General features: G+C 45.7%; 1 protein-coding gene across 1 annotated transcript in view; it reads right to left on the reverse strand.

Moving 5' to 3' along the window:
• FYB1 (FYN binding protein 1) overlaps window positions 1-21,417 on the reverse strand; it is a 142,079-nt gene that overhangs the window by 71,193 nt on the left and 49,469 nt on the right. Inside the window, exon 2 of the mRNA XM_081089104.1 lies at window positions 13,402-14,539. Within this exon, the coding sequence (XP_080945230.1) occupies window positions 13,402-14,539 (1,138 nt within the window). The remainder of the gene's footprint in view (window positions 1-13,401; window positions 14,540-21,417) is intronic.

The following is a 21,417-nucleotide window of genomic DNA, read 5'->3' on the forward strand; positions in this document are numbered from 1 at the left end:
GGATGTATTTTCATTGTTACAAATTGAACATAATTAAAGCATAGTGATTAATCACAAAACAATATGTAATTATATATGTGTTTTCCAATGGTCTTAGGCGACCCCTGTGAAAGGGTCGTTCGACCCCCAAAGGCGTCGTGACCCACAGGTTGAGAACCGCTGCTCTAAGGGCTCCAGAGACTCCTTAGAGATCCCTGGACCTCTTTATGCTCCAGCAACTAAAAGGTTAAGCCTGACATAGCCAAGGACTTTTAGGACTCTGGTACCAGCCATATAGATGTTGGATATTTGAATGGCACCCTAACTAAGCAAATTTTTAAGATCAACCATAGGAACCTACCTGTTTGCTTAAACAGGTCACTCACTCATTTCCATATTTTGATATAATCACTAACTCCTAGTATCTTATCTCATGGTATTTTGTTTTGTTTTGTTTTCAGAAAAATACCTGGGGCTTAGAAACCCTACCTCTTTCCATCATCCCCTTTACTCCTGGATCAAGTGTAGTCATTCTCTTAGACTGCAGTATTTCTCATTGTGGCCCAAGAATGACCTACCTTCGAGCCACCTGGTGATGTTGATAGCTATTCCAGTCCCTAGGTGGTTCCTGGGAACTATGGGGGCATTCTTATGCAATTTTAAGTTTGATAACCTTTGAAATTATGGCCCAATTTTGACGGTCTCTTGTCCTTCTGAGAATATGACATACATATTGGTGGTCAGAATGTCTATCCATTTTGGATCTCTCCTTAGAGACCCATTTAGTGTTACGATGACCAGGAAGACATGTAAGGGACATTGGTTAGCATGGGAGTCCTTGTAATATTTTAATCCAGAAAGAACCTGAAAACTTTCAAATTCTAGGCCTGGCAAAAGAAAGCTGCTCTCCAGCGCTCTTATCTTCTAAGAGGAGAAAACAACCTGATTATCACACCCATTTGGAAGAATTCAGATACTGTACTTCTATCAGGATTGACCAGACTTTTCCTGGATGCATTCTATTCATCAGTAGCTTGTTCCTAGTAATATAATAAATATCGATAGCAATACAAAATAAAACCACTTCCTCCCACCTGGCTATCCCTTTCAACTATCTCCTTCCACGCCCAGAAGAGGTGGTGAAGACACCTTTGAATAAGAAACATCTGCTTATATGCAAAGGAAGACCGCAGCTGAGTTTAAGGCTAGAGACAGTTAGGCTATTCTGAACAAAAAAAAATGAAGAAAATGTCCTTATTTTTCTTAGCCATTGAGAAGGGGGAGTCAAGAAATGAGGAAAAGAAGGAAAATGGTGAGCAACAGGGGAGGGGACAGGAGCCCGAGTTGCAAATACTTAACTGCTTTAAAAAAAAAAGTTTGTGGTGCCCTAGTAGGTTTAGCTCAATGGATAGAGCGTCAGCCTGCAGACTGAAGGTCCCGGTTTTGATTCCAGTCAAGGGCAGATGCCCAGGTTACAGGTTGGATCTCCAGTGGGGGGTGTGCAGGAGGCAGCCAATCAATGATTCTCTCTCATGATTGATGTTTCTATCTCTCTCTCTCCCTCTCCTTTCCTCTCTGAAATCAATAAAAATATATTTATAAATAAATAAATAAAAGGTTTGTGGCCCACATGCCATCTCAAGTTTCTAGCTTCTATGCAACATAAACTCCTGCCTCCTCACCCCTTCAGTGAAGTCGGTCGTGCACACAAACATGCCTTCAATGAGTGGTTTGCAGTGAGAACTAAGGAAAAGCACCACGTCTTGTCGGGGTGACTGCGGAATGGCCCAGGGTCAGTCAGGAAATTCCTAAACCCATCCAAGGCAGAAAGAGCAGGAACTGAAAGTCAGAAGTGAGCCTGAGAATTCAAACCACTTGGTCCTTCATTGATCTGTGGAGACTACTAGATTTTTCCATTAGACATGGCTGGTGTTTGAAATTAACTTGATCCAGATTTTTAAAGACCATGCCAATTGCTTTTTTATTTCCTACCTTAGCTATTCCATTTCAAAGGCATGACGGCACATGGAATTCGCCATGTTTTCTTAGTTCAGAATTCAGCAGCCTCTTTGGTCACATGCCTCCATAACCCTCAGCATTTTTCTGTGGGTTTTACTAGCCTGTTTCACTGACTCAGAAGAAAGGAAATTTGTGGCGATGGTATGGAGAAATGGAAAATAACAAGATTTTTTAAAAAATCTTAGCTTAGAAGATGAGAATGAAGAAAAATCAAGAAAATAAAAGGGAGACATATGGTCGGGGCAATGGGTCAAGGTCATTTCCTAGGCCTGGTGGCACAGGATGTCTGCCATAGACTGAAGGTTTGTGCCCCCCAAATTCATATCTTGAAACCTAAACCTCAATGTGATGGTGCTAAGAGGTGGGGCCTTTAGGAGGTGGTTAAGTCATGGGGGTGGAGGCCTCATGAATGGGATTAATGTCCTTTTAAAAGAGACTCCAGAGAGCTCCCTTGTCCCTTCTGCCATGTGAGGACACCGTGCGAAGACAATCATTTTGAACCAGGAGGTAGACTCTCACCAGACACTGAATCTGTCAGTGCTTTGACCTTGAATGTATCAACTTCTAGAACTGTGAGAAATAAGTTTCCCTTACTTCTAAGCTGCCCAGTCTATGGTAATTTTGTAATAGCAGCCTGAACTGACTAAGATACTACCTCACCTTGTAATGGTCCACCCACACAGTCGGTCCATTAGATAATTACTCAGACTTTGTGGGGAAAGTCGAAGTTCCCAACTGGGAGGTAGAGATCTGGCAGAAGGTCTAGAAACCTCAATTGGTTGCAGGCCACTCAGCCAGAGGATGAGTTATTCCTCCCCCTGAGGATTAAGAACTCAAAGACAGCCTCTTTCTATAAAATAGGGAGGTTTCCTGCTTGGATCTAGAAAATTGTCTTTAATTTAGAGTAACACGAATGACTGAAATGTATTTTATAGACTTGCCTTATTTCTCTTCTACATCAAACTGCTTTTGAAAAAAAAAATGGCTGAGGAGCAAGTTAAGGTAGGGGTGTGTGTGTGTGTGTGTGTGTGTGTGTGTGTGTAGCTTTTTTACCCAATCTAGATGAACCAGAACTAAGGGAGAAACAGGGTCTTGGAGAGGCTGAAATCTAGATCCTCAGGAACTGAGAGTACATGCAAGGGGTACCCCAACTTCTTCAGGGTGACAATTGGGAAGAGAAACAGGAAATACTGTAGGGTTTGAAAACAAACCACTTACTGAGGGGGCTTTTTAAATCTAGAATTCTTTCACCACCTAATAATAGTTAAGCATTTTTTATTCCAGCATAAGAGGAACAAATACTCTAACTCACTTTGGCTATCTGTGCTATACATCTGCCCAGCCATTTTTTTTTTAAGACAGATTTTTAGTTGCTTGGCTTTACCACACAATTACTTTGGGAAATACAGTGAGCTACCTTATTCAGAGGATTGTAAGAAAATCAAGAAGAGAGAGCAGTGTTAAGTGGAGAGAAGCTTTCTCCTTGCCCCTCTTTGTCTCAACACACGTGTGGGCAGCCCTGGGCGACACAGGCTGGTGGCCAGGAGCACAGGCCCAGGGGCAGGGAGCACGCCAGCGGCAGAAAGAGCCACCGCACAGTGCAGTCAGCAGCGATACGCCGACTGTTGAATAAAGACAAACAGCTGATTCGCCGTGCAGGTTCTGACTTTGGGGAAAGAAAAACCTCACATGGTTTTTTTTTGTTGTTTTTTTTTTTGTTCAGGTTTTTTTCTATAACCAGATGTCTCATCTTCGGTTACTTTTGTCTGATAGTATCTCTAGCTATTGGGTGTTCTAGATGTTTTTTTTCTACCTTTGCTATGCCAGACAGCACAAAGCCTAATAGTTTTTTTTTTAGTGGCAATTGAAATAGAAGAGCATATGCTTCTTGTCTATTGACTAATGCTGACATAGCAGTTAAATTCTCCAACTTTTGGGCTACTTTTCTCTTCCTTCTTTCTCATATGTTGGAAAAGCAACTAATTTAGTGCTCTAGATGGCTCCCTGGGCTTTAGAGCCAGATCATAACATATAATTTTGCTTTCTCTAAAAGGATATGAATTCGTGTGTTCTTATAAATTTCCAGATAGCTTCATAAAAATGGGTAGCTGGGTTTCTACTCCTGAGTTATTCTTGTATAAAAGTTAATTTCATTTTCTTAAATAAAAGCCATATGCACAAAGTGGTGCTTTTAGAATATGTACCCACATTCAGAAATAGTTTCCAACAAGACAAAGAAGGACCGTTAGTGGCAACTGCACATTATGGGTAGCTCATTGTATTTCCCAGTCCTTTAACACTCAAACTCACTTTGGGTTTTACTTGACTGGGCTTAGAAGTTATTTTAGCAGGTTCTATGAAGCAAGGCATCCCTGCCCAGTGAGAAGACATTCGTTTTACTCTTCTTATCTCGTTGTTGTTTTTTAATTTTATGTGCGTAAGCACAATTGAAGTAAATTAGAAAGAGCTTTTATGTATTTGATTCTGAGACCTGACTTTCCTTTTAATCTCCTCCTTCCTTTCTCAAGTAATTGAAATTTCATTTTAATGTTTTTACCTTCATGGGTTGTATGATTAGTTTAAGAATGAACTAATTTTGATCCAATTTGGCATACATTATAGCATCTCATGCCTTTCATATTTCAGCCACTGTAAAAGAAAATATTTGTTTATGTACAAATCTTCTTGGATCTAGCACAAATGCTACTAATGTTGAAATAATGCCAGTTGACTGGCAATCCATATCCTATCTAATAATAGACAAACATGGTAATTAACCGTAACTTCGCTACCTTTCCCATTGGCTAATCAGCGAGATATGCAAATTAACTGCCAACCAAGATGGCAGCCAGCAGCCAGGTAGCTGAAGCAAACAGGAGGCTTGCTTGCTCCAGTGACGGAGGAAGCTAAGGTTCCCCGCCTGTCACCGCCCAGCTCTGAGCTGCAGTCTAAGAAACAATGTTGCAACTATAGAAGCTAAACAATCCCAAGAAACCTGCTTTCAGCCAGCCGGCCTCTGAGCTGGAGCTGAAACAGTGTTTCAATTATAGAATCCAAACAAACCCAGATCAGCAGCCGAGGTCTCAGAGCTGGAGCCGAGCCTCAGAGCTAAAGCTGGCTCTCAGTTCCAGTGATAGCCATAGAAGGTAAATAAATCCCAGAATTTAAAAAGAAAAAAGAAAAAAAGGAGAGGTTGGGAGCTTCAGTCACCCGCCAGCCTGAAAACGGCCCTCAGCCCCTCACCCAGACTGACTCAGGCACCCCAGTGGGGACCCCCACCCTGAAGGGGGTGTGACCAGCTGCAAACAGCCATCATCCCCTCATCCAGGCTGGCCAGGCACCCAAGCGGGACCCCCAACCTGATCTGGGACATCCTTCAGGGCAAACCAGCTGGCCCCCACCCGTGCACCAGGCCTCTATCCTATATAGTAAAAGGGTAATATGCCTCCCAGCACCAGGATCAGCAGAGCCGCAAGGCCTCCCAAACCTGGGATCAGCAGAGCCGCGAGGCCTCCCGGCCCCTGGAGCAGCATGACAGGCGGCAGCACCCAAACCCCCTGATCGCCCTGCGGCTCTGTGTGTGACAGGTGGCAGGGCCACAACCTCCCTATCCGCCCTGCTCTGTTCGTGACAGGGGAAGGCGTCACAACCCCCTGATCGATCCTGCTCTGTGCCTGATAGGGGGGAGCTCCCCAACCCCCTGATCAGCCCTGCTCTGTGTATGACAGGGTGTGGCGCCCCAACCCCCCCATGGGCCCTGCTCTGTGTGTGATGGGGTGGAGCCGCAACCTCCCCATCGGCCCTGCCCTGAGTGTGACAGGGGGGAGTGCCCCAACCCCCTGATCAGCCCTGCTCTGTGGGTGACAGGGGGCAGCGCCCCAACCCCCGGATCCGCCCTGCTCTGTGTGTGACAGGGGGCAGTGCTCCAACTCCCCTATCAGCCCTACTCTGTGCGTGACAGGGGGGAGCTCCCTAACCCCCTGATCGGCCCTGCTCTGTGCATGACAGGGGGGAGCTCCTCAACCCCCTGATTGGCCCTGCTCTGTGTGTGACAGGGTACGGAGCCCCAACCCCCATCATGGGCCCTGCTCTGTGTGTGACAGGGGGCAGCGCCCCAACCCCCCAATCGGCCCTGCTCTGAGCCTGACCAGGGGCTGCAGGGCAGGCACCTAGGGATTGGGCCTGCCCTCTGCCACCCAGGAGCAGGCCTAAGCCACCAGGTCGTTATCTCCCATGGGGTCCCAGACTGTGAGAGGGCACAAGTGGGGCTGAGGGATCCACCCCCCGCCCCGCCAGTGCACAAATTTTTGTGCACCAGGCCTCTAGTATATATATATATAAAAGCCTAATATGCTAAGTGTCTGGTAAGTTAGCTTACTGATGGGTCCAGCCAATCGGGACTGGGTGAAATGGGCTGGATACTCCCTGGAGCTCTCCCGTGGTCCCTTTCCAGCTGGCCAACCTCCCGCAGATACACCCAGGCCGAGGGACCCCACCGGTGCACAAATCCGTGCACTAGGCCTCTAGTACCTCTATATTTTCCTTTGTAAGTGGCTTAACAACATACCAACTCCTGCCTCTTGATCACAGGAAGTTGTTACCATGGGGTAAATCATGGCATGTTGCTGCAAACGAGCTTTTACAGAAATTTCTCTTCCATAACTAAGAAAAGTGACTGTCCCTCTTATAAGCAGGGTGAATATCTCTGTAAGGAAATGTTTCCCTGTAAATCAAATGGTGTGTGGATTACTGCTGTGCTCACATCAATTTTAAAAGACTATCTGGCATCTGAGCGGTTAAGAGAAAATAAATCAAAGACCAAATGGAGCACTGAGCAGGGAACTGAGAACCTAGCCCTTCTGAGGGGCCTTCTCAAAGGCAGGATAACTTAGGCCGGAGGAGAAGTAAGGTGTATTCCCCATATGTCAACCCCAGTGGCCCTCTCCCTCTCTTGGCTCATTTTCCCATCCAGTATTCCCTTCCTCTCTTAGTCTCAGCATAAGCTGGCTGGCTGGTAAAGGTTTACAATAGGACTGCTATCTGGAAATTTGCAGGTGAGCGGAGGTCAGGTGCTATCCACAACCCAGAGGTGAAGCTCCCTCAGGCCCCTGGGTCTCTCCCTTCTCCCACCGTGATTGGGTCCAGAATATTCTTCAGAATAGAAGACTTGGAGAAGGGTTAGGAGTGGTCCTCCAAGTCCTTGACTAATAAACATAGACCAGAGGATGTAAAACCAGTCTGGCTGTGGGCACTCAATTCATGTGCGTTTCCTCTGTTCCAATTTGGAGGGGCCAATTGATGGTCCTTTTAGAAATATTGCTCACCCTGGATTATAATGGAAATATTGAGCTGGTATTAAATAATGAGGGAGGGAACTTCTGGCATGTTCTTCCTCCAATTCCCAAATAAAATAGTGAAAACAAAATAAGGCGAGATAAGCATTATCTCAAATTCACTAGTGGTTCCCACACAAGCAAAGGAAAATAACCTCATTGGATATGTTTCAAAACGTGGTGGCTAAGGGAGGAGGCAGAAGGTTCTGGTGCCATGGGAGGCAAGTGGAGCTTCCCATGTGCTCCCAGGCTCAGGAGCAGCACTGCAGAGACAGTGATCCTAGAAAAACCTCTGCATTCTCCCTAATACACTCCAGCCTGGAGGCATGAACTTGGGGGTGACTGAGCAGCTTGGTCAAGGGGAAAGTTCTAGCAAGAAAGCCCTAAGTGCCAGGACAGGGTCACAGCAGAGGCAGAGGGGGCTGAGCTGTCATGGTGGCCTGGCCATGGCACCAGGCACTGGATGAGGCCTCAGATAATGGAACAGAGTCTAGATCTCTAGCAAGGACTGCCCTCCAGGCCAGCAAATACCTTTCCCTCCACAGAAGAGTGGATTAAAGGCAATACAGGACTCAAAGCTCGGCTCTCAAAGGAAGACACATGTAGCACCCTGGTTCAGAGCAAGTAGATGCATTTATCATCCATCAGTCACAAAAATGGTGTGCCTCCTCTGCATGTGGAACCGAAAACCCCTGAGCTCAGAGGAACATCATCTCTCATAAAATACTGATGACAGAATGAATGACACAAGTTTAGAATGATGACAGAATGATTGACACAGACATGTTGGCTAAGTTTTAAGCCTTAAGAACAGAGATTTCTTTGGGAATATAGATAGAAAAGTAAATCATTTTCAAAGATAGACATTCAGGATGGTCTCAGACTTCTCCTCAGAAAAATGAAATGCCAGAAGATAAAAATAAAGACCATGTAGATTGCTTATGAATATGACAAAAACATTGGATAATAAAAGCCCAACGGATGTTGTTGGCATATGATACAGCAGAAGGCAGGTTGTTCAATAGGGCAGAGTGAGGAGCTGGTTTATCTTAGAAGAGCAGAAGAGAGAGTTTTAGAAGACAGAGAGTAGGCAGCTCTTAAGATCTGACCTTGGACCAGTGCAATTAGGAAGGGCAGGCTCTCCCCAGGGCATTTCTATTACGGAGTTAAACCCAGGTAAGCTGCCAGATTGACAGTGAGTGTTTCCTCAGAAGTTTCAGCCAGGGATAGAGGGAAGACAGACAGGTCTCACAGAACACAGCTTTCCCAGGGAAATAGCCCGGGCTTGGGCTAGAGCTAAAGGTAAGGGTGGATGCCAGCCACAGAGCATGCACCAGGCTCCTAGATAATGACAGCAAACAGCATGTGGAGTGTCTGTTGACATCGAAGCTAAGCCATGCCCAGCGGTTCTCAACCTGTGGGTCGCGACTCCTTCGGGGGTCGAAGGACCCTTTCACAGGGGTCACCTAAATACATCCTGCATATCAGATATTTACATTATGATTCATAACAGTAGCAAAATTACAGTTATGAAGTAGCAACGAAAATAATTTTATGGTTGGGGGTCACCACAACATGAGGAACTGTATTAAAGGGTCATGGCATTAGGAAGGTTGAGAACCACTGCTTTAGACAATGTCCCACTCCACAGAGCGTCACCCTCAGCTCCCCAGTGCTCTGAAAGAGCCCCGTCTGTGAGATGCTTCTGAAAAAGTATCTGCTTGTTGGTACCTTGCTCTTAGACTCCAGCACGCACTCACGTGTCAATGCTTATAGAAACCCTGGTGTAAGAATCCACCGGTCCCCGAGTTTCTCAAATGTGGTTGAGCAGTGAATCCCTTTGCCCTGTCCTGGCTGGGAGCAACACGCCGATATAAAGCTTGGTCTATAAATACCTAATGGGCAATGTTCAGAGAGTACACGTGAAAGGAGGCTGCGGAGAAGAAGAAAGGTGACAGCTTCGGGGTCTATGAAGGATAAACTTGACCCCTCCTAGAAAAAAGTTACTTGCCGGCGAAAATAGGCCAGAGGCCTTTTGGTTCAAAACCGCTGTCCATGTATAGAGTGACACACAAGTAGCTGAGGAGGGGCCCATTGCTAAGCCATCTGGGACATTGACCTTGCCCCTTCGATTGTCAAGATGCTTTTCTGGTCATTCTTACAGTCAACACAGGAAAGATGAGTCTTACTTTCTCCACAGTGTTAAGAACAAGCTTAGGAAAAAACAAAACAAAACTGGATGGACTATTTCCCAGCAGGGCTTGCTCACTCCTACACACAAACCACAGATGGCCAGGGCGTCCTTACAACCCAGGCTGTGCGGGCCAGGCATGCACGGGATGCTGGGAGGAGGTCCTTTCACCACCGGCCTCGGAACCGAAAGGGGCCAGGAGAAATGTTAGTTCAAAGAACATTCTGATATTTTGGATTGTTTAAAAATGTTGGGCCTTTTGTTACCTGTAATGGTTCCGGGGCGGGTGGGGAAAGGTATTAGTTCCATATTCAGAAAAGCACCACGTTATATTTCAAGCGTTCGGTTTACAAGAAAATCAGCTGAAAATCTACAAGAAGGACTCTGTGCATAATATTCATTTTGCATAGAAACCCAATTCAATTGAGCACCAGGCTATTGTTAAGGGTTATCTAGTTGTTGAAAGAGGACTTGCTAAGCTACAGAGAGTATTAATCTTAAACTCTGATTAAAGAGATTCTGGTGGGAAGACAAACCTGAGCAACTAAGAGGAACATTTTATTTCTGGGCTCCAAATAAATAATGTTAAGTGGACTGGTCTGTCTTCATTCAGCTTATAGTGGTATTTATAGTAAAAATAAAAAAATAAAATTAAAAAAAAGACTCATTTCAACCAAAAGACGAAGAGAGGTAGAAGAATGAGGATTCTTTGGGTTTCATTTATGCTTAATTTATAATCTCATTCTATCCCTAGCATGTGTTTCAAGAGAGGGAGCCCAGCAGGGAGGGTGGCGATGGGGACCTGGGCTCTAGAGGGAGGACAAGGTCTGTTTCTACTCAGTCGCAGTGCAGCCTGGGGCAGGTTACCTAACCTCACAGAATTCCTGTTTCATTGGCATTAACAGGGTAATGAGTGTCACATATATAACATGTCCTCAATAAGGGATCAATATTTGTAATGGTTACTATATTGGACAAAGATGATGAAGACGGAGGGTAGATCTGAAGATGAGGCTTAAGGAATTGGACATGCATCTTGAAGGGAAAGAATCAGGTGGGAAGGCTAAGAGAATAGTTTTAGAGTTTTGAACGCCTACAAAATGATTTGATGAAGCTTTTGTTAATTTGGACACTGTATGCTTTCTAATTCTGGTATTTTTTTTTAACCTTCCTAGATGGAATGCTAAATTGCTTAGCATGATTAAGGAAAATAGTAGTGGTAGGATCCGGAGTCAGCAGACCTGACTTTTTTTTTTTTTAATATCTTTTTATTGATTTCAGAGAAGAAGGGAGAGGGAGAGAGAGAGAAAAACATCAATGATGAGAGAGAATCATTGATCGGTTGCCTCCTGCACACCCCGCACTGGGGATTGAGCCCTTGACCAGGCATGTGCTCTTGACCAGAATCGAATCTAGGACCCTTCAGTCCACAGGTCGACATTCTATCCACTGAGCCAAACCAGCCAGGGTAGCAGATCTGCCTATTAAGAAATTCTCTGTGTTCAGAAAATAAATGTTTATTTTATGATACATATACAAGACTATTTTCTGTATAATGTTCTGACTGCAAAAGTTTGGAAATAATACAAACTGTTTAATTAGGTGAGTCATCCATTTATCAGAATACTGTGCAGCTTAAAGAATAATCAGTTACCTCTCATTAAAATGTAGAAAGACATACAGGATTTATCAGTGTTTTTAAGAAACAAAGATCAGAGCATTGCATATAATATTCTACTTGTTGAGTAAAAATCAGGGGTGGCTAGTATCTGTATTTCTATTTGTTGTGTAAACATAAACAAACTTTGGATGGAGGGGAAAGTAGAAGAATGGTTGTTCTTGTGGGGCCGATGCCGGGAAGACCCAGCAAAAGGCAGGAAAGGACTGAAGACACCTTTTCACGATGTTCCATTTTACACCTTTTTACACTTGCTGTGTTTTTGAGCTAAATGTGATTTCTATTTAAAAACAAATTGAAAAAAGTGAGTGCTTTAAAGGGATGTTATTCAGAGTTTAAATTTATGAAACAGATTGTTTTATCCTGACGCCAACTGGAGGTCACTTTAGATTAAAAATTGAGTTCTGATTTGTGAAAAGGTGGGTGAAGAGGGAATGGGGTCCATTTTGGAACATAACATACAGCCAGGGCCCAGAGGTCGGAAGTGGGGTACACTGATGAGAGCTTTTAGAATCCAAACGGTGTGGTGGGGACCTGCGCAGTGGGGAGGCATGTAAGGACGGGGGGAAAGGGTTGTAAAGGGAAAGAGAAAGGCAAGAATCAACGCGAATACTGAGCAATTGTGCCTGGGTCCCTGGGAGCTACATTGCACTGAAAATCAGCTCAATGCTGACCTTGACAGGACTGCAGAGCCAGCAAGAGGACTCAATTAGCATCTGTGAGAACTCATTCAATAGTGTGACACCAGGTAATGGGGTCCCACCATCCAATCCTGGTAGGAAACAGCGAGGGAGGACTGGGAGCAAGCACCCAAGGATTCCTGCCGGACCTCAGCACAGTTTCCTTGGCGTGAAGCAGAGCCATGAAATGGAACGAGTGACAGCACGTCTTAACACCTGAGATACAGAGAAACTAGGAAAGAGAGATCAGAAGGGGCCTTGTAGAAGGTCTTCCCCAAACGAACATTTCTGAATTAGGGACCAGTATTGAAATGGGTAGGTGACAAGTGCAACAAGCCTGAGTCTTTCTAGAAGGTGTGGATCCTGGGGTCATTGCACACCTGCTTTCTGCATGATGCAATCTGTTGATCAACACTGAAAATGCTGATCTCAGGAAGATCACAGATTGATTGCAAAATACTTCTATGAAGCCAAAAAAGAAGAACAACCTTATGCCTAGAGCAGCTTTAATCAGACCATGCTTTTGTAAGGAAAAAATTATGTCCAATAGTGGTGTGGTCACTTGTCAACACCAGCCCCCCCCCCACCCCCCAATACACAGCAGTTACACATTATTTGCCTAAACTACTCATCATTTCAGGCATAAGTGAGTTTCTCTCATGGCTATGCAGAGTTACAACTCTTTACCAAGTCCCTCAGATCAAATGATGGGTGTGCCATAGAACTGTGGTAACCTCTCTGCTAGAAAATGCGCTGTCCCCCCAGAAGAAGAATGTACCCCTTTTCTGGCTTATTATCCGAGCTATGTATTACTTTATGAATCAGAGAAGTTCGGAGAGCTTTACCTTGAGAAATAGGAAGCAGCTGGACATAAAACAGAAAGTGCAGTTTCACAAGGGCCCTGATGCCCTCTTATTTGCATGTTGGGCTTAGGAAACATGATGGAGTTGTGGGCATTTATAGCCCCTGGGAGGAGGTCTCTGAACCCGGCACTGTTGGCGTTTGGGGCTGGATAATGGTCGTGGAGAGCTGCCTTGTGCATTGTAGGGTGTGTGGCAGCGTCCCTGGCCTCTGCTCAGTAGATGCCAGTAGCACCCTCCTGCTGTGACAATGAAAAGTGCCCCCAGACATTTGCCAAATGTCCCCGGGGTGTCAAAATCGCCCCCGCATGAGCATCGCCGCCTTAGGGTTTGCCTCATCTGTCCGTCTAACTCCTTGGTGGTAGTACAAGTGACACACCACAGCCCCATTCAACAGAAATGAAACCAAACTAAGGAAGTCAATGAAAAGATGATCATTAAGCGAAACCACGTATCAAATCAAATGGATGAGTTTGCCTCCACCCCCCAAGCCAGCCCTCCCTCTCAGAGCTCCCACACCAAAGCCAAACCATCCCAAAGAGATGGTCACCCCCACAGCCGCCGGGGATGGATCCTTCCTCATCACCAGCTTCCCCCTGGAGCGAAGATGCCTGCTGCTGGGGAAGCAAACGCGTGAAGTAGAAACGAGAGAAGCACTTACTGTTTGCAGGAGCAGCTTTTCGGAATTTGGCCAGGTCCACGTGGGGGGGTCGGCTGGGCTTCGGTGGAGGGGGGCCCAGGACAGCCAAGGGGGGCAGGGGCTTCTGCTTAGGGGTGGCGAGACTCTTGTCTCCCCTTTCCTTTTCCTGACCTTGGCCCCAGGGCCCGGCCATCGTCACCTTAGAAGGTGTCTTAGGGAGCAAGGCAGGCGGCTCCTCCTGGCTCATCTTGCCCAGGAACACATTCTTAGCAGCATCCACCTTCCTGTCTTCTCTCCTGTCCTCGGCCTTTCTGGAGAGGCCCGGGGCTCCCCTGCTGGCGGCCGGCTTCAGGACCACTCCAGGGAAAGGTGAACCTGACGTCTCGCCTCCTTGGTCTTTGGTGTCTGGGTCTTCCCTCGCTGGCCTGAAAGAGCCTGTTTTGGACCTGAATCCTGGGGGGGCCGGGGGTCCTCTGAGTGGAGACGCGTTCTTAGTGGGGCTCTCGCCTTCGTGGGGGTCATCGAGACTGGGGGATGGCTTCGGGCCAAAGGGGGGCTTGGGGAAGAGGGGCTTGGGCTCCTGGTCCTGGGAGGCTGACCCAAACTTGCCTTGCACCCCAGACAACTTAGGGAACACTGGCTTCTGGTCGCTCTCCTGGGCTGCAGGGGGAAGCCTGGGCTTCGGGCCCGGTGGCTTTAGGTCGTGGTCTTGGTTGACGCCAGCGTGGAGCGCCGGCTTGTTCCCAGGAGGCCGGGGGAACGCGGGCTTGGCATCTTCTCTGGGCGGGTTGGGCTTGGGGCCTACGGGCCTCAGAAAGGCCGCTCTCCCCTCGGGGTCTCTGGGGGCCGGGGGTCCAAATCTCTGGCCCACTCCCGCGGGCTTCAGAAACGGGGGCTTGGGCTCCGGCTCCGGCTTTTCCTCAGGAGGAGGTTTCACCCCCACAGTTGGCTTTGGGCCCCCAAACTTGGGCACGCTGCTGGGTCCCGTCAGAGGGCTGGCGTTTCCTTGGTTGTTGAAGAAGTTCTTTTTGGCTTGGAGTCCTGAGGGGGAATTCTGCCCGGTGACCTTGAAGGGTCGGCTGCCGGCCGAGACCTCCTCCGTGGGGTCGCCCACCGCGCTGAACTTCGCCATGAGAGACTTCACATCTGCTTTTCCATCCTACAAGCATGGGGAACAAAAACCGGTGAGAACAGCTCGCCCTTCACAGTTGAAAATGCTGCACTTGACAGGGTTTCCTGGTTTGAGGCCCGCGGTGCTGCTGATTGGGCAGCGAGATATTGTAACACTGGCCTTCCTCTATGGCAACATACGTTGTGAGAGTTTCTGGAAGGGGGAGGGCGCGTGTGCATGCACTTTTTGGGGTTGTCTGAGACTGACATGCTCATTTTTGTTTGTCACAACTTATTGTTTCCCTTTCCTGCCACTGTTTCTCTCGCTAGCTTGTTGAATTTACCGTTCCCTTCGTGTTTGTCTACTTTATTTCACTTGAAAAAATATGGGAGTCTCTAACAAGTGACTTCTTCCATATTTCACTGATGAGCCTCTTAAATAGAAACTGCACTTAAAAAATGAAAGTAAGCCCATAGGTTGCGTGTTTTCTGTGCATGGCCTTGTTCAGCATCTCTGTGGTTTGCAGGAGTTCTCTTGACCCATCCACAGCTCAGGTCAGCCTGCTAACAGGGAGACGCGGCAGAAAAAGCCACTCATTTTATGTGTAAGTAATAAAAAGAGTTTTCCTACTGACTTTTCTATTTAATGCTAATGATTTAACTGGAACCAGTGTAGTGGGCAGCGTGTGTTCCATCCCATGACTGGTCCTGTCTAGGGGACTCAGGGGAGGTGACAAGGATGCAGAGACTGGCTGGGAAGTCTCATGTCCTGACTCCTAGCTTCTCCGGTCTTGCCTCTTCTATAATGACACCGGTCACTCCTTCTCAGAGTGTCTGTCCTCCTTGTCTATTGCTTAGTAAAGAGAGCAGGCACTCAGCCTTCTCTGTGGGTATAGTCCCACGTAATCTGATAGAATTTATGGTGTGTTTGGTCTGTCTCTCAAATGCAAGTTCTAGAATATTCTAGATCTTTTAGAATATTTGAAAGTCTGAAGCTTTAAAAAAACACACATTGGAGATACACACGTGACCATCACCATTTCTATTTCCGTGCTTTCAGATTCACCTAGAAAACGTTTTCTTCCTTCCCACCCCCACCACCCATTGCCACACACCCAAGCACTTTTCATCTCCCAAGGGCCCACTTGAATACCACAAAACCAGACCCTGTCCGGTTGGGGAGATTTGCTCTGTCCTCTTAACTGCTGTATCACCTCAGACACTTGTACATGTGATGCAAATGTGACTTCCTTTCATAATAGTAGGAACCATTGTGTAGTGTGTACATATGTGTGCTTGATTCTGAATCATGCTTGTACCTGTGTGGCTCATCTCCTGCTTTGGGGGGATGGCAATACCTAACTCCATTTCCCAGAAAAGAAAAGTGAGGTTAAAACTGCAAGAGGACATAGTGGAAAGATCATGAGAACTTGGTTGGAATCCTAGTTTATTAGTTGGGCCTCCATGGCATCATCTATAACATGGGGCTGATGACACAGACCTGCCAGAATTGTCATGCACAGGAGAGATGGAATTTGTCAAGTGCCTGCCTGGCTCACAGCAGGGGCTCATTCGATGGGAACTCTTACCATGAGGAATGTTAAGTAGCACATTCACGGACGCACAGCCAGCAACTGTGGGCACAGGGATGCAGACCCAGGTCCCTCTGAGGCTCCGAAACCCAGAACCTGTCTCATTCTTCTTTGTGTCCTACAACACCTGGGCCCCGGCCAGGCTTTTCATACAGATTTGGGGAATGCAGGTTGGCACTGAGCTGAATCCTGTGAACAGTGATTTTCAAAGCAATGATGCCCTCAGCAGGAGTTTGTCTCCTGCCAAAATGCAGCCCGTGTGTATTTGCGGGATGGGGGTAAGGAACCTGGGCAGGCGATGAAAACCAGATGAGAGAAATAGTTTCCAGCTTGAATTTTGCTCCTTTAGTTTACTACCCGATAGCCGAGTCTCTGAAAACATCTTGTTTTCTACCTTGCCTCTCCTGAGCCCCATGGTTCCCTCAAGTCCTCAGTCTATCCAGTCGATCCCTGAAGACCTAGACCAGGGAGAGTTTGGGTGTTGGGGGTGGGGCTCGGGGGAGGAGAAGACAAGTACCGCCCTGTGCCTCCAGGGAGATGGAAGCTGCAGAGAACTTCAAACCTGAGCACAAGCAGCATAAAGAAGTGTCAACACCAGTCCTGACCAGTTTGGCTCAGTGGATAGAGCGTTGGCCTGCGGACTCAAGGGTCCCGGGTTCGATTCCAGTCAAGGGCATGTATCTTGGTTGCGGGCACATCCCCAGTGGGGAGTGTGCAGGAGGCAGCTGATCGATGTTTCTCTCTCATCCATGTTTCTAACTCTCTATCCCTCTCCCTTCCTCTCTGTAAAAAATCAATAAAATATATATATAAAGAAGTGTCAACACCAGAATTTGCTCACCACCAGGAAGAAAGTCTGTTTCTGGGGAAGCATGCTTTCACTCTAGACTTACTCTAGGTCTATAACTTGTTCTAGATTTTGTAACAAGAGGCCACAAGGCAGAGTGGCTAATAACACAGGTTCAGGAGCCAGACCGGCTGGGTTTGAATCTTCCTAACTATTTAATCTAGGGCAAGGAACAAAAATTCCCTGGGCCTCCATCTGCTCACCTCTGTCATAAGAATAAGGCCCTGTGATAGGGTGGCTGTTAGGAAGAATAAATAAAGTAATATTCATAAACACATGGAAGAGTGCCTGGTACATAGGAGGGTTTGCTCTTTATGCAGCAAGTCAAGCTGTAGAAATCACCTAGTCCACCTCCTCCTCCAGGTCAGTGAGGAACAGAAACCAAGGGATTTAAGTGAGTTCCTACTTAATGCTAGCAACTTCACATCTTGAATTTCAAGGGGGAAACCCCAGGAAACACACTAACCCATTGTCAAACTCCACGTCCTGGTTTTAATTTAGAAAATATGGAAGTGGTTGATTTGCCATTGGAACTTGTCTCAGATGTCAAGCCAGGCCCTGGAGGCAGGTGAGCGCGTCTTGGTTAATGACACAGGCTCTGGGATCATCGACTTGGCTTAAAACCTTGACTTTCCCAATGACTAGCCATGCGATTTACCTGCTAAGGTGTCTTCACCCATAAGATGCAAATAATCACCGTATCTATTTCTCACAGGGCTTGTTTTTCAAAAGAGGATCGCATGGGTTATTGTGTGTAATGTTATGCGATCAAGAATTGCTTGTCTGCCATCATTGTATCTTCTAATTCACCAGTCACATTACATCATTTCCTTCAGGTGGCCATGTTGTGAAGTTATAGTTGTTACTGTTACGTCCTAATTTTAATGATAACTGAGGCAAATACCGCTGGATAACATCATAGAGTTAGTATGTTTGAGTTTAGTTTATGCACATTCTGAAACCTTTCACTGGATGCTGAAGGACAGGTTAAGAAAGAGCAAGTTCTTATGTTGTTACTGAAGAAATGGTAACAACACCTGAGCTTACTAATATGTCTGGCAAATCAAGTAGCCTGGACTTACAACTATTTAACCACTTATACTGACTGCTTAGCTTTAGAGGTTATTTTGTAATTATCACTGTTAATAAGTTTATTAGATAAAATTTTAACACCCAGATTAACCATTAATCGGAACAATATTAGCCAGATTTCTTCCTTAATGATAGAAAGTCAAACATGATTTAACTTTTTTTTTTTTACATTCTCCTATCTTGACTTCATTGTAGGTTGGACATTCATTTCATTTTCTAGGGCTCTTTTTACTTAGAAAATAGGGTGGGAACAATGTATAATTGTATAACAGTGATATGAAGACACCTTATCAATGTTTGCTTTTTATTTTTATTTTTTTAATATATTTTATTGAATTTTACAGAGAGGAAGGGAGAGAGAGAGTTAGAAACATCGATGAGAGAGAAACATCGACCAGCTGCCTCCTGCACACCTCCTACTGGGGATGTGCCCGCAACCAAGGTACATGCCCTTGACTGAAATTGAACCTGGGACCTTTGGTCTGCAGGCCGATGCTCTATCCACTGAGCCAAACCGGTTAGGGCAATGTTTGCTTTTTAAAAATAATATATTTTTTATCTTTTCAATTCCAGTTGACATATAATATTATATTAGTTTCAGGTATACAACATAGTGACTAGCCATTATATAACTTACAAAATGATCACTCTAATAAGTCTAGTACCCACCTAACACCATACACAGTTCGTACAAAATTATTGACTATATTCTCTGTGCTGTATTTTATGTCCATGTGACTATTTTTATAATTGCCAATTTGTACAAAAAGTTTGCTTTTCATTTTTTTATAATAGAGTATACTCTAAAACCTATAAATAAAAACTAAATAATACGAAGGCTACAACTAGAGATTGTTTTTAAAGTTTCTTATCTTCAAAAGTCTCATGTCTGTAGAGTGTCATTTTGTAAAGCACACAGGAAATAAAAACATCCATGGGTCGTGGCTACAGAATGAATATAAAATAACTTTGAAGCCTGAGTTCACCCCTTAAGTTGTGTTTGTGTCACTTTTGTCATTAAAGCATGAGGAGAACGGGCCGTGCTATGGGTGCTGTTATTTTCCCTGAGGAAAGAGTGAAGACAGGGAGTACATAACCGGGAGTCCCTTTTCCCAAGCTACTGAATTATTCCCACTATGAGGGCTGAGGCATGGGGACAGACTGTATTCTTGTTCTAACTAGCCTGGCACTTAGACTTTTTTACCTTTTCCAGTACTGTGACACGGTCTGCATACAGAGCTGGACATTTATCAAACATCCAGACAACCTGGCTACCCCTTGAAGGACTCAGCTAACCAGGCCATCTGCCATCCATTGTCCAGACCACTGGCCATGACCAGAGCTCCTGGTACCCATCCTCAAGACCAGCGGTTGCCAACTGGTGGTCCGTGAGGTCCGAGAGGTTGGCAACCGCTGCTCTAGACCACCTGGCATCCCTCATCCAGACTGGCTGACATCTGACTGATCACTGTCCTGGACAAATCTCAGGCTAATAAATGCAGGACTGATTATTCTCAAAAATGCACTTTTTACAGTAAAAACTCAACTTCTCTTTCTTTTTTGGAACATCTGGGTTTTTGCCTAGCTGTGTTCTCAGTCTACAAACTCTAAGACCCTTGAATAGATCTTTATCATTTATTTCTAACCACAACCTCAGGTTCATAATTCATTCAATATTCCCTAGATAAAGCCCATGGAAAAAGAAGAAAATTTCACTTGATTACATGAATGCTTTTAATTAAGAGAGAGACAGGAAATATCAATAGTTTACCCAAACTGATATCTTTTTTTCTTTTCCTTCCTTCCTTCCTTCCTTCCTTCCTTCCTTCCTTCCTTCCTTCCTCTCTTTCATCATTAATCAATTTTGCTGTGTGTGGGTTTTTTAAATTATTTTATTGTTATGTTGGACTAGAGGCCCGATGCATGAAATTTGTGCAAGAGTAGGCCTTCCTTCTGGCTGCCGGCACCGGCTTCCCTCTGGCACCCGGGTCCTGGGCTTCCCTCCAGCTGCTGGCAGGCACCCAGGACCCGGGCAGCCACAGCTTCGTCTGGAAGGTTGTCCAGAAGGACGTCCGGTCTAATTAGCACATTACGCTTTTAATATTATAGATAACATGTCAGCACCTATAACTTATTTGGTCTGAAATGCTGATTACCACTGCCACTGTTTCCAGGAACAGGAGCCCAGGAGTAGTGGCCCCAGGGGATAACAGGAGGCTACAAGGAGGTGCAGATGTAAAGAGAAAATGTTCCAGGAAGCAAGTCCCAGGCTTGCTCAGTCATCAGAAATTGGAATCAGGGTGTATGGAAGAGGGGAATCAGCAGGTGAGGAGTGCTGGGGCGATGGCTCATGCTGCTCACACTTAGGATCCACTCGGCCAAGGACTGACCAGAAGGTATCACAAAAAGACTGGGAAGCAACAAGGTTCTTTGTAAAGCCAGATAACTCACCAGCCCTGAGGTAGAAAAGAGGCTGGTAAGAATGTGTAATAGACTCAAGCAGCTGTCTGAGCTGCCATAATATTCAGCCTCACTGGTTTATGTTGTCTAGGTCAAATAAAGCAACAGCTATGTTCCTCATGATCAAGTCCTCTGAGTACACAACACATGCGCACGCGCGCACACACACACGCATGCAGAGTGGTAACTTGTCTTTTTTCTCTAAAGAGACTTGATTTGCTATACCTAGTAAACTTGGAAAAGGGAACTGTCTATAGATATATATAGAAGGCTAAGTGACTGACCATCCGTCTGTCGACCAACTGACCAGCCTGTACATATGATGTGTACTGGCAATTTAAAAATAAATGTTGACTCGCGCATGCACGATACGATACATATAAAGCTCTTGCTGGTACCAATTGCATGTGTGGTTTCGATCTGTCATTGTTGATCGTGAATTTGGTTGACACTTCTATTACAGAGAAAGGGTAAATGGCGATATTAAAATATTTCTTCTAATTAATTTACTTTCAATGTGCACAAATCTGTGCACCAGGCCACTAGTTTTAATATGAAAATCAACTTTTTAAGAACTCTTTATTCTTAGCAATTACATAACAAAGCTACTCTAATTGTTTTTAGTTGTGAAAATCAAGTTAATGGAAGTTGGCTGAAAGTCAGTACTTGATGGTAGATGGTAAGTTCCACCATTTATATATATAAAAGCCTAAGCAACCTTTCGACAGCTTGACCAGTCGACTGGTAGCTATGACGCGCACTGACCACTAGGGTGCAGATGCTCAACACAGGAGCTGCCCCCTTGTGGTCAGTGTGCTCCCACGGCTGGAGCGCTGCTCAGCTGACCAATGAGTGCCAGATGCCAGGCTCACGGCTGGTGAGCGCAACTGTGAGCCTCTCCTGCGAACATTCCCCCTGTGCACCCCTCCCCCATCC

This window comes from Myotis nattereri, assembly GCF_964212035.1.
Source record: "Myotis nattereri genome assembly, chromosome: 4".
NCBI lineage: Eukaryota > Metazoa > Chordata > Mammalia > Chiroptera > Vespertilionidae > Myotis > Myotis nattereri.